The 14,058-nt window shown below is 35.4% G+C and overlaps 2 protein-coding genes across 6 annotated transcripts; one reads left to right on the top strand and one right to left on the bottom strand.

Annotated features, from left to right (window-relative positions):
- The first annotated feature begins 2,951 nt into the window (after positions 1–2,951).
- On the top strand, positions 2,952–7,411 carry LOC145114351 (uncharacterized). Of its 5 annotated transcripts, XM_079050346.1 has the most exons (16): positions 2,952–3,255; positions 3,820–3,984; positions 4,086–4,202; positions 4,289–4,373; positions 4,459–4,567; positions 4,672–4,739; positions 4,821–4,946; positions 5,042–5,856; positions 5,958–6,067; positions 6,110–6,206; positions 6,302–6,362; positions 6,452–6,565; positions 6,646–6,759; positions 6,836–6,916; positions 7,042–7,111; positions 7,204–7,411. In XM_079050346.1, the coding sequence occupies exons 1-15, from the start codon at positions 3,182–3,184 to the stop codon at positions 7,066–7,068; spliced, it is 2,163 nt and encodes a 720-aa protein (XP_078906472.1). In that variant the 5' UTR covers positions 2,952–3,181; the 3' UTR covers positions 7,069–7,111; positions 7,204–7,411. The 5 variants fall into 5 exon arrangements, 3 of the variants coding, with proteins under 3 accessions (XP_078906472.1, XP_078906470.1, XP_078906471.1); XR_013710971.1 differs by having other exon boundaries at positions 5,958–6,206; positions 6,836–6,966; XR_013710970.1 differs by having other exon boundaries at positions 5,958–6,206; positions 6,836–6,941.
- Positions 7,412–10,810: 3,399 nt separating this feature from the next.
- On the bottom strand, positions 10,811–13,750 carry RIN13 (RPM1 interacting protein 13). Its single transcript, XM_079050347.1, has 3 exons — positions 13,118–13,750; positions 12,311–12,397; positions 10,811–12,201 (listed from the first exon to the last, which is right to left on the bottom strand). The coding sequence occupies exons 1-3, from the start codon at positions 13,475–13,477 to the stop codon at positions 11,062–11,064; spliced, it is 1,587 nt and encodes a 528-aa protein (XP_078906473.1). The 5' UTR covers positions 13,478–13,750; the 3' UTR covers positions 10,811–11,061.
- Positions 13,751–14,058: the final 308 nt, after the last annotated feature.

Raw genomic sequence — 14,058 nt, forward strand, 5'->3', positions numbered from 1 at the left:
CTAATCATCTCAGCCTCCTTTGTCCTCTATGTGCCCAACTCAAACCCTAACCCTCTTGTTTGTATTTTGGAGCTTACTTTGAGTTTTTGGTGTAACTTTGGTGATTTTGAAGAATAATGGGTTTGAAGAAGGAGCAAGAGCTTGGAAAGGGCTTGTAGATCCAGAAGTTTGGCATCATTTCTGACCTATTGGATGTATAAATCTTTCTACTTGGCTAATGCATGCTTAGATTTGATTTTGGGGTGTTTTATGTCACTTTTGGACTCCATTGTTGAGGTTTCTTGTGTCTTGGTAGTTCCAGACCATAAGAGCTGTCCTTTTGAGCTCTTGGAAGCATTTAGAGTCATAAATATCGGACCTTGATGGTTAAGCTACAACCATGCAAGTGTTTGATGGTTATAAAGTTGGTTTAAGGACTTAAATCATGTCTTAACCCCCATCCATGCATGCAAAGACATAAAGTTTGTAACTTTATGGTTTAGGATGTCTTAAAGGACATGGATCTATGTTTTGGACATTAGGACTTAATTGATTAAGTCACAAAAGGAGTGTTAAGGAAGCTGGCTAGTACGCTGGGCGTACACCCTGGTACGCTGCGCGTACTGGGTCAAATTCCCGCTTCTGGTCAAGGCTAGCGTACGTTGGGCGTATGAGCAAGGTACGCCGCGCGTACGCATATAGAGTGACATATATGGGTTTTTGGGCCTGGATTGTTGGGCCTCATGGCCCACTGTGGAGTAAGGCCTCTGGGCCTAGAACTGAGATTTATGGTATTGGGCCTTTTTGGGCCATATTGGGCCATTATAAATTATTTATTTTGGGCTAAGAGTATGTTGGGATTAAGATAAGGCCCATTTGAGGAGTTGGGCCTAATTTAGAAAGTTGGGCCATTGGTGGGCCATTAGTGGGCTTGGGAAGACTATTTAGATTTAGGCCTTTTATGTTAGGGTGTTGAGCCTTAGGAATTGGCCAAATTAGATTAGGGGTAAAATGGTCATTTTACCCTAAGAAGGATTATTAGTTTTTGACTAAGTGTTATTATGGTAATGATAGCTCGGGGAGTCGTCGGAGTAGCTGTTAGAGATTTCTTGCCGTGAGACTTTGCATTCAGCCTTGCGAGGTGAGTTACCTTCCCGGTAGCAGTGGGTCTAAGGCACCAAGACCGGCCCACTAGTAGGAGTATGTAGTTAGATAATTGTCTTTGTGATAATTATCTCGTATGCCACTATCTGTTATGATTTATGTGCTAAGATGCTATGGTATTATGTGATAGTGGTAGGGGTGAAATAGACCCCGTATCCGGTCCATAAGACCGAAAGGGTAGGTCAGGCACCCATATATGCTTGACAATATGACTATATATATGCTATTATGTGGTAGTGGTAGGGGTGAAATAGTCCCCGTAACCGGTTGCAAGAGACCGAAGGGGTAGGCCAGCACCCTGATATGCTAGGCGGTTACCGGTTGAAAGAGACCGAAGGGGTAGGGCAGCACCCTGATATGCTAGGCGGTTACCGGTTGAAAGAGACCGAAGGGGTAGGCCAACACCCTGATATGCTAGGCAATATGTTATTGTATGGTATGTGGTATGATGGGGGAACTCACTAAGCTTTGTGCTTACGGTTATCGGTTTTTGTTTAAGGTACTTATAGCTCGAAGGGGAAAGGGTCGGCTTGATCGTATCGACACCATGGATTTTCCGCACTAGTGATTTTGGGATTATGACTCTGATGATGATTTTATATGTATCCTGGATTGCACAACTAAACTATTTTATGTTTTTCATGGTTATGGGAAAAATGAAATGGTTTGTTTTATGATTGTTAAACTTAAAAATGAAATTTTCGGGTTGTAATTTAAGGGTGTTACACTTCGATTGAGGCCGCTTCTACTGCATTTCTAAGTGTTGTTTATGGTACCTTATACAATAAAGGTATATCACACGATTACTACAACATCCTTACTTTTGTGACCTCGATATCCCGCTTGTGCTCATCCTTAATAACATTTAGAACCATTTATGGGATAATAACTTGAAAGGGTAACAAACTTTTAATTTTGTTCACATTTAGTCATTGAACTTTTTTCGTGCTTGATTTACCCTTGAATTATTTGAAATTGTTCACATTTTACACTTATGACCGGCTAAAAACGGTCATAAGGGTAACATTTACACGTTTCAACAAGTTCAAGGGTTAATACATCACAAAAAAAGTTTAGTGACCAAATGTGATCAAAAGTTAAAATACGTTACCATCTCAAGTCATTATCCTTATGAAAAATATTATAAACAATTCGAGTATATTTTACATCATTTCAAAACCGTTTGGTAAATTTTATATAAATATTTTTTTGTGTTACATTGTCTATAACAGGATATTAATAAATTATAAAGTTAATCACTAAAATTATTAAATTTGTTGAAACTAACCGGAAAAATAACCATTGCCTTCGAAAATTTAACAAAATGAATATGTTCGCTAAATTAACAATTTCATTTATTGTTATTTAGCAAAATATTATGTTTAATTATTTTATATAAATATATTTTAAAATCATATCATCACAATGATCTTGATATTTGATTTGCATATGATTAAACTAAATAAATTTTTTATTTAAATTATTTTTAATTATTGTATGGTTAATTTCAGTTTATTACAAATATTAATAAACAAACATACTTTGTATTATTGCATTAGTTTGGTCTATCTCTTCTACTCAAGAAGTTTGAAGATGTGGTTCATTTAGTTGAAACATTATTAAAAAAACAAACAACACCTTATCCAAATTATTTTATACCGGTAGCTTATCCAAATTCCAAATTGATTAATAGCTATTTAAAAAAACGAATATAACGGGTTCGGATATTTCTCAATTTTGATTATTTTTAATACCAGTAACTAATAGGGTTTTAAGAAGAAAAGCTTATCCAAATTATATTCCGGATTTTTCTAATAAAAATACACAGAGGGGAGATTTGTCTTTGTTGTACGTCATCCAGATTTAGCTTTCTGGTTTCGCTCGCTAGGGTTTCTCTTCACAAATCTCAATCTAATCGAAGAACAGAAAGAGAGACCAATAGGCGGTTACAACTAGGGTTCCAGTTTGTTAGATTTTTCTGCTCCCTATCTGCAACATATTTATCAATAAGAATCCTTTTGTATCTTGATTTACATGAATGGATACAAGTTCATGCCTTGATGATCTCAACACCCTCTCATCCTCTTCTTTACCGTCTCAAATCCATCAAAAGTGAGATTATAGTCTTTGCCTCTTCTCAATTGTTTATAATTTGAATTCGATGGTAAATATGTCAACAGGAACATTACAGGATTGTCGATTGATCTTCCTTGTTTATATACGTGTCTTTTTTATATTACATGAATGTCCAATTTTGGTATTTAAATTGAAAAAAAACATGATCTGTTAGGAATTTATGCACACCAACGATGCCTATTGACATATATCAGATCATTAGACGATCATAATCAGACAAATTATGCTCTCTAACTCTGTCATAAGCAGTAACGTACTAAATAAAAAATTCTGCTCGTTTGTGCTTCATGTTTTGGTTGTTTGCACATTTGATGTCTTCTCAGATTAGCTTCAGATGATAATTTTGTTGTTGAATTGAACTATAATTTTGTTTCTTATAGGTTTCCATGTGGGTGTGCTTGTAGGTTTAGAATGTTATGTCTTATACTGCTTAAGCAAACAAATGATTTTCTTAATGATTGATGGCTAGCAGAACTTTCCCTTATATATTAGCAATGAATGTACTTTGATACCAGCCATCTCACAGACAATTTTTCTTAGTGATAGAAACGTGCTTCATCTGTTGGCAAGAAGGGAGATAGCTCCTAGAACAGCAAAATGCTTGCCAAAAAGGCAGTGGGGAGAAGTTTCTAATCACAAACATCAGTCATTTGTTAAACCTGAAAGCGAAAGAGTGAGGAACTCAAGACGCGAGCTTCTTTCATGGTACATCTATTATTTTCTTATAATATAATTCATAATGCCTCTGAAGAAAAGGAGTAGATTAGCCACAGTGATTGATTAGTTATTTGTTTTTATGTTCCCAGGGTGGAAGCTGAGTCCCTGGGATGTTTATCAGCCAAATATTGTCCTTTGGTCCCTTCTCCTAGGTCAACCATTGCAGCTGCATTTAGTGCAGATGGGAAAATTCTTGCTTCTACTCAGTATGTTGTCAGTAGTCTTTGTTTTGTTCTTTGTAGCATTTCTTTAATTATATTTATATTGAAATCACTTGTTTTGGGATTTACAGCGGTGATCATACTGTTAAAATTATCGATTGCCAAACTGGAAAATGTGAAAAGGTGTTGAGTGGTCATCGAAGAACTCCTTGGGTGGTAAGATGCATGTGCATTACTCACCTTTATCCTTCTCTGATTCAACTGTTGAAATATGAGCCTGATATTGATTGTGGTTTTACAGGTTAGATTCCACCCATTGCATCCAGAAATAGTTGCAAGTGGAAGTTTGGATCATGAAGTTCGATTATGGAATGCAAATACATCGGAATGCATAGGGTCCCGTGATTTTTGTAATGTCTAATCACTTTCTTCCTCTGTTATTCCAAATAAAATAAAACATTTTCTTTTGTTAAAAATAGTCATTATATATATTCTTATATCTTATTTGTGGCAGACCGGCCTATTGCTTCAATTGCCTTCCATGCTGAAGGAGAACTTCTTGCAGTTGCTGCAGGCCATAAGGTTTTATTATTTTTTTTATCAAATCTATTTATAGTTTATTATATTGAGTATTGAGTATTGACATAATCTTTGTATTTCCAGCTGTATTTGTGGCATTACAATAGCAGAGGAGAAACTTCCTCACCTACTATTGTATTAAGAACAAGACGATCTCTTCGTGCTGTTCACTTCCATCCACATTCGGCTCCATTTTTGTTAACTGCCGAGGTAAAGTAAAAGTAAAACACTCTTATCTTGACATGTTTCTTTAATTATTTTTTACTGATTATATGGTTGACTTGACATTGACTTTGACTTTCCAGGTGAACGATCTTGACTCTTCAGATTCAACAATGGCACCGGCGACATCTCTTGGTTATCTGCATTACCCCCCACCCGCTGTATATATGGGAAACATGCATTCCATTGATCGTCTAAGTTTAGCTGCTGAGCTTCCATTGATGCCTGTGCCTCTCTTCTGTTCTCCTGATTCAAGGCCACAACTGCAGATTGGAAACAGAGACAACACACAATCGGATCGGCTTCAAGTTCTTGCAAATGCAACAGAACTGTATGAACAAATGATGGCTTCTTCTGTTCCAACTGAAATGCAAATGGATGTCACTGAGGTACAACCACCACAACTTCCAGATGACTACAGGGAAAGCGGTCCTTCTAATATGGATACTTCCGTGTCCGTGGGTCGACCCACGGACGATCTGTTCAGAGAACGTGTGTGTTGGGAGTTGCCTTTCATGCAAGGATGGTTGGTGGGTCAAAGTCAAAGTCAAAACCAAGCTGAACATTCTGGTAGTGGTGATAGGGGGGAGGCTGTAGAGGCTTCGTTAGTTGTACCATATGGTACAAGGGATGTTTCTTCAAATGCTGCTGCTTCAACTTCTTCTTCTTCTTCTAATAGGGTAAGTGGTGTGATGAGTAATGATGGAATTGGAGGTGATAGTTTCCCTATCATTAGCAGAATACAGTCTCAGCTTTCTGCATCATTAAGTGCTACTGCTGCTGCTGAGTTGCCATGTACTGTAAAACTAAGAATATGGCCTCATGATTTTAAAAATCCTTGTGCTTCACTCAAGGCTGAAAAATGTCGTCTCATAATACCACATGCAGTACTTTGTAGGTAAGCGCGCGTAAATCATATTTATGCCTTGAGTTACATTTACATGTATTGGTTTTGTTTGATGATATTATATTTTACATTGTTTTTGTTAAATGTTATAGTGAAATGGGGGCGCATTTTTCACCATGTGGGAGATATCTAGCTGCTTGTGTGGCATGTGTACTTCCACAGTTTGAAGGTGATCCCGGGATATCAACACAACATAATAATAATAATAATAATAATAATAATAATAATAATAATAATAATAATCATCATCAAGAAAGGGCGGGAACATCTCCAACAAGACATCCCATTTCTGCTCGCCAGGTCATGTATGAACTTCGGATATATTCGCTCGAGGATGCAACGTAAATTTTCAATTCCTTTTTCTATTTATCATTTTATGTTTTTATATATTTCTTTAATTGAAAATTAATAATGTATTGATATTGATTTGATGTAGTTTTGGTACTGTACTTATTTCGAGGCCGATTAGAGCTGCTCATTGTTTAACATCTATTCAGGTAAGTAGGATTATTTATTTATTATATCTAATCTGAATAAATTTACTTTCTGTTTGAATGTAATTTAATTAATTTAAAAATGTTTGCAGTTTTCGCCAACTTCTGAACACATATTGCTTGCTTATGGTCGACGTCACAGTTCCCTTCTTAAAAGCATTGTTATTAATGGGGAGACCTCATTATCCATCTACACAGTTTTAGAGGTTACTTTTTTCTAATTTTCTATCCACATTTGTAGATTGATGGTGGTTTCTTGTTTAAACATATGTTTTTTGGGTTTCAGGTATATAGAGTTTCAGATATGGAACTTGTGAGTGTGCTTCCGAGTGCAGAAGATGAGGTCAATGTAGCTTGCTTTCATCCTCTTGCTGGAGGTGGTCTTGTTTATGGAACCAAGGTCTGTACTTTATCTAAATTAAAAAAAAAAAAAAAAACTATATTTTTATTTTATTATTATTTATTTTTGGTTGTAGGAAGGCAAACTTAGAATCCTTCAGCATGATGGTGGTCATGCGCCCAGACCTGATCACTTTTTTGAAGCAAGAGCAGTTGAGGTACAACCATAATGCATGCATGCAGGTTGTCTAGACTCTAGATACTACTTGTATGTTATCTAAAATTTGCTACAAAATATAACTATTTGGTCATATAATTCTTTCTGTATTTGAATATATTGTAGGTTCAGGCATATGCTTTAGAATGTTGAACATCAATATTGGGTGGTTATATTTCAGTATTTCACATCTCAGGTCCATACCATAAATCATAATCAAATATATTTATTTCGTTACACTTTTGCTTTTGTCAATTGTCAAATGACCATTTTTTTTTTTGTTGGCAGGAAGCTAAAACTGATGCAGCCAGGTGATTTTTTTTACCATCTTTCGTGTGTAGCCTTCCACATGTTTGAGCATTTGCTTGTATTTTAACAACTTGTTGTATACACCCATAAACTAGTCATTACAAATGGCTACACTTTGGATCAATGTAAATTATTAATTACTAGTTTGTCAACTTTTGCTATTAATATATTTTTGTACTGGTCAAAATTGGAACTCAATCATTTATTAGTCAATCATGTTTTTATCAAAGTAGTAAAATTATGTGGTATGAATTGGTAACTTCAAATGATTAACTCCATATAGATGATGTAACAAAACTGATGGTTAAAAAGTAGAGTAAAATCAATGTGCACCATTATTTTATCATTTGTATATTCTTATATAACCTGAACTTATCAAACAGTTTCATCAAGAGTGTTTATCCAACGTTTAAACAATAATAAGATACGAACCCAAACAATAGCGCTATTATGCTTTAAAAAATGTACAAGATCTGTCAAATCTAAAAATGAAAGATATTTTAAAATACATATAAGGTGGAATTCAACTCATCTAATGAAATGGTAACTTCAAATCTAACCTGTCACTTAACGACAAATCTAACTTATTCCTAAACTACTTTTTAAATCCATTTATGTCCACAATATGACTTGAACCCTCAACCTCAAAAACGAATGACAACATCAGATACAATTGAGCTAGAAAATAAATATCAAACACTGAAGTTGGTTACGAACTATCATTTTAGTCATTATCATAACATAAAATTGTTTATTGTATAACAACATAGTGATTTTTTTCGTACATGGAAATATAACAGGTTGTGTTTTTTTTAAGACCACATAGTCTAGGTAGCCACTATCAAGGGTTTGCCATTTACAAATAATTATTTTAGGCATTATCAGAACAAAATGGTTTTATTGTGCGAAATAATAATATAATAATTTTTCCGCGCATTAAATGATAATAAGTTGAGTTTTTCTATGGTTTTCCCACTTTCGTAGTATATAATTATTTCAATTTTTTTTGTAACCAATCATCTTATATATTTATATATTGTTAGTTTTGTGAAATCTATAGACCATGTTTATTGTCTAAATAACCAACAAACGTATTCTATTATATTAAAAAGGGTATGAACTGTTTTTTTTTCATTCTTTCCCTACGTTATAGAAGTTCTAACATGTCAATTTTTATCTTTCATCAATTGACATTTATATTTGAATCTGAACTGTATTTAAATGTGTATTTAAATGACTATTGAAATGAATATATTGAATTCACATATCATTTCAAGTAAATACCGACATTCACATTAGAATCTAGTAAATTCACATGTGAATTTTAGTAAACTTATTTATTTATTATGGAGTATGTATTTTATGGAATTGTTGTTTTTATGTTCTATATTTTGATTCCATTACACTTTAATAGGGAAAATGACTTGTAAACCCAATCAAGTTTCCAAACCGTTCAAAAAACATCAATCGTATTTTGACTGTTCAAGAAAACCCAATGAACGTAACATTTTGTCTAAAAAAGTCAAACTAAGTTACACTTTTGTTCAATTCTATGGAAGTCAGAGAAGAGAAACATGTGACATGACTTATTACCATATCGGGAAAATGACTTGTAAGACCAACAATGTTTTCAAACCGTTCAAAAAACCTCAATCATAATTTTTCTGTTCAAAAAACCCAATGAATTTAACATTTTGAACAAACAAAACATGATTGAAGTTTTTTCAACGGTTTGTATACTTCGTTGGACTTTTTTAGACAAAAGGTTAAGTTCGTTGGGTTTTCTTGAATAGACAATACAAAATTGAAGTTTTTTGAACGGTTTGGAAACTTCGTTGGGCTTGTAAGTCATTTTCTCCAATTTAATACATCATAAGCACATTTCTTTCATTTTAGAGCAACTTCGTCACTTATCGTGCTTTATTCATTTCTTTAAGATATTTCATTCATTTTAGAGCAACTTCGTCATTTATTGTGTTTTATTCATTTCTTTAAGATGATTTTTACGTTTCGGACAAGATTAATACATAGACAATACTTCTTGAGCAAATAATAAAGCAAAGAAAAAAGCAAAATAAAGTGACGAAAGAAATCACGCGTGCTATTAAAGTTACTTTCAGGGGCGGAGCTATCATGTATCAAGGTTAGTCCTAAGAATCACCTATTTTTTAAATTTTATTTAACATTTATATAATAAAAACTTTAGTGCATACTTTGCAAAATATTTAGGACCTACCTTATAGTATTGGACAAAATAGAAAAAAAAATGATGGAAGGTTTATATTTAAATTTGCAAAGCAAATGGTTCATATTTATAAAAAAACACATCGGATATAAACATAAAGAGATGTAATTGTTTGATGTTATAAAAAATAACGATGAATGGTTATACGAACACTTAGAACAACAATACAACTTCTCTCATATTGATGGTTGTAGGAAATGTTTGTTGCAAGTGTGCTCTTTAAAAAGAAAAAAAGACTAAATCATGCAAAGTGATTTTTTTTCCAAAAATCCCGATTTAGGTGTCAAATAGGCTGGTTTTTACTGGTTTTAAGGAGTTTGACAGCTCGGATGAACTATATTTTGGAAAAACTGGTTTGACCTGTCACAAGTATTGTTGACTTTTCCGTTTTTATATTCTAGATCGTTAATGCTTATATCCACTGTCATGTAGCATAGGAAAAAACATGTAATGTAAATAGTGACGTTGATGTATGAACTTTGACTAAGTGATGTTGCGGTGGACACTTCTTGATGGCATAATACTATCACCTACTAGCGTGATGCCTTGTTGGCATGGAGGTGTGTGGCCCCAGCCACACGTCGTTAGACGACTGGGACAAAAAAATCACCGTCCATATTTAGATAAAAAAAAAATCATTTTAAAATTAAAATACATTTACCTATAAATATAGACCAATTGAATACAATTATATAATAATCTACCACTACAATCCTTAATTCTATTATCTGTTAGCCAATTCTTATTTGTACTTTTTGATAGCCAAACACTGAGGAACAAAACTCAAACATACCATCTAACCGAAACCCAAACTCCTCAAACCGAGATTAATCGTCCGTGCCAAACACAACACCTCAACAATTCCAACAATAGATTCACGTAGTGGTAGCTTCATGAGTATGCTTCAAAGTTCAGCAATTCAACATCAAAACCTTCTCCAAAATCCTTTCAACAAAACTTGTTCCAACAACCCTTTCAACAAAACATTTTCCAACAACCAATCACATTCCCATAATCCAGCAACAAGGAATTCCCTTTCAACCGGCTAACCCCCAAGTTGAGCTTGAGTTGGTATTGGATTTGCAACAGGGTAAGCACGACAGTCCAAATAACCTAAAGCTTCTAATAAAAAAAAAAGAACAAAAAAAACAAGACTGAAACATATAGGCCCTAAAAATTGGTTGAAAGTTGAGGAAACGACATTAGCACGTGCTTAGGTATCCATCTCCCAAGATAACATTACCCTCCAACCACCTAACCTAAAATGGTTTTTGGGATCAAATATGAACAAAAGCTAATCGACCGCCTAAAGCAGTGAAATGGAATATGAACAAAAGCTAGTAATATAAACAATTTGCACTAAAACTACTAAGATGGATGAGATTACATGCAACATAACTAAATAAATACATGAAAAAACAAAACCAAGTTGAACTAAACCCAAAAATGGGCAAAAAAAAAAAAAAAAAAACAGAGCAATAAAAGAAGCAACATCCAGCAGTCATCAGTCAAATCCTCCTCCAAAGTCCAAACAAAGCATGAATGCTTTCACATCTCTCTGCCAAGCAAAAAATCACACGGTTGTCAAAGGCCTAAAAGTCGAAAATGGGGCCCGTGTCGATAAATGAAGAATCAGAGGAGAAGTCGGGCAACCCATGAGCACCATCTATGAACCCAGGTTCAACAGGCTGGTTATCAAAAATCCAATCATACGGATAGTCACTTAACCCACCCCCACCCCCACCAGGGCCCGCCAAAAGCGATGATGGGTCGGGTTCAACCGTAGCAGCAGACTGTTGGGTCGCAGGCCAACTGAGCCCATTATCCATTGCTTGAGTTCCTTGATCGGGCAAACTCTGGGTGGTATAATCGGAAACAGAAATTGACGGGCTAGGGCTATCTACACGGGTATGAGAAGAAACAGGCTGACCCGCTGGATAACTTGGCTGACCGGATCCGGGTCCGGGTCGGGAATATGATGGGTAAAACGGGCTAGAATTTACTTGAGATTGAACATTATTAGGGTTTGAGTGAGAGTGAGAGTGAGTTGAGAATTGAGGTTGGAGAGGCCATTGTTGATTGATTAATGGATTTACAGTTGGCGATGTGGATGTGGATGTGTGAGGGGGATAAGAAACCGGAGCGTTGTTGACCGGGTTTGGTTGTAAAGATCCTGGATACATGGGGTAGTTTTGGTGTTTATTGGGATTTCCAGAATTACCCCTGTGTGGGTGTGAAGCGTAAGGGTGGTGCCGGTTGGGTGTGGGTGCACCTGCAGCCCCCCCAACCGAACCTGTTCTTTTGAATACTGGCACGTGAAGCTGAGTGCCATGGTGTCCCTTACTAATACTACCACCATGTCTTGTAAGCAAATATTGAGAAACCAAATCTGGATGTAATTTGTTCCTTGATGGAAAAACGGGTCTTCGAATTTGGTTCATCACATTTGGGTGTCGAAGGTTAGCCGATAGGTGGCGTGCACGGATCGACCCGGACCTTGGTGGTTGAGCCATCTGCAGTGTTGGTGTCGGTGGTGGGTGCAGCCCATTAAAGAGTGCCACGTCAGCAACCTTAGGAAGGGTTGGTTGGACAGCTTTACTACCATTTTTGGCGTTTTTCCTCTCGTGTTTCCATAGCTCATCTTTATCAGTGGCATGACAATGGTCCATAGGTGCACTGCCATTGCCCCAATACACACATGGAGCAAGTGAGTCACAAACATAACAGTAGCACTGAAATTCAAATGAAATGGTAGAGATCAAAAGGGCATAATGGTAATTTTTGGAATTTTTCCGTACTGATTAGGGAAAGGTATTTGGATGGATGAGTACTGGGAATTACCTGGTCACAGTGGCTTTGATTTGGAGTAGTGGAAAAAGGGAATTTGATGCAAAGGTGTCTTGGATGTGGATAATCTCGACATGCAACCTGCAATATATAAACTAACATATTAAGAAACAGATAAATCATTCATTCGTGTAGAAAATCATTATCATCATAACATAAATTCGCATACATTCATACAGTTAGTATTGTTAGACAAACAACACAATCTTTTCTACCAAAGATTAAACAATGCCAAAAGAAATTTACACTCTCAAAACTTCCTATAAGCATGCAATTGAGGTTGTAAGCATGTCAAAGTTAACCCATTAATAAAAAAGGATACTTAAGTCACCATGCATGAATGCATAACACGCATTGTAAACAATCAAGAACCCTTCTTTCGCCTCAATTCCAACATTTTTCCACCAATGATAAAGCCAAAAAACTTTCAACAAAGAACCAACTAGAGAATACATATAACAAATAATCTTTAATAGAAACCTAATGAATGATACAGAATGTTCTTTGCAATTCAAGAGCCCTTTATAAAATTGTAAACATTAGATGGATTAAACCCGAAACACTTTCAATCCTGTTTCCTACGGCATTATCATCTCCCATATCATCTTTCCTATAATATAGTACAAACTAAACGCGAAAACCTTTCTGCAATTCAGGAAAGAACCTTCTAAACGACTTCAAAATCATGCAAATAATCCCTCAACTAAAGTTACCTTATTTAACATCAATGAAAATGCCAAAGCATATTATCAAAAAACTAAAGAAGTGATTTTAGAATCATGGAAATAGTAAAATTCTAACCTGTCCTTTTTCGCTAACAACAACTATATCATCGGAATCATCTTCACCGTTGCTGGGATTATCGTTCCGGACTTCCACGGGCTTGTCGGGGTCTTTATCAAGAATCACACAATCATCGTCCAAATCAACTAAAGAATTCTTCAATTTCGATTTCTTAACCGGTTTTTCAGACGGGGAAACCTCACTTACAACCACCACTTCGTCCGAATCATCACCGGAATTACCCTTATTTACCTCGTCTAGAAGTTCTGTTAACCAATCAACGTCGTCACCGCCGTCGGCAATTCCTCTTCCATCATAATCATTCCAACCGACATCCTCATCGGAGCTTATTTCCAGCACCACGGCGTTCGGATCCATCGCAACTTTTCATTAAAAACTCTGAGAAATTCCTCACAGCGACTTGAAAATAGCGAAAAAGTAAAAAAGAACAAAAAAAGAGTGAATATTTGGGAGGGTTTTGAATATTTGGGAGGGTTTCGGTAGCTTCAATTAATTTTCGATAAGAAAAATGGATCGATCGAATAATTTCAACTGTAAACGATAAAATAAGCCCCAAAATGAAGAAAAAACCCTAGTTGTTTCGAAGAGTTGAACTTTCGTACCACACAGAGACTTTTGGGGGTCATTGAGTCGGGAACTCGTTCGACTGAGTTGAATAACTGTTTGACGCGCCTTGGGCAAAATCGTCATTTACATTTTACACCCCTTGTATATAACAAGGGGTGTAAAATGTAAGAGATGACAAAAATTGGGCAAGAATGGCTACATTTTGAAATATAATTTACAATGAAGTCCCTTTCAGCTGTGTAATTGTTATATACCCCCCTTGTATTTTAAAACCAATGTCCAAAAGAAGCCATTGTTTCAAGTGTTGAGTCAATTATATATATATATATATATATATATATATATATATATATATATATATATATATATAT

The sequence above is a fragment of the Lactuca virosa genome, chromosome 5 (genome assembly GCF_052849685.1).
Source record: "Lactuca virosa cultivar CGN04683 chromosome 5, Lactuca_virosa_CGN04683_v6, whole genome shotgun sequence".
Taxonomy (NCBI): Eukaryota; Viridiplantae; Streptophyta; class Magnoliopsida; order Asterales; family Asteraceae; genus Lactuca; species Lactuca virosa.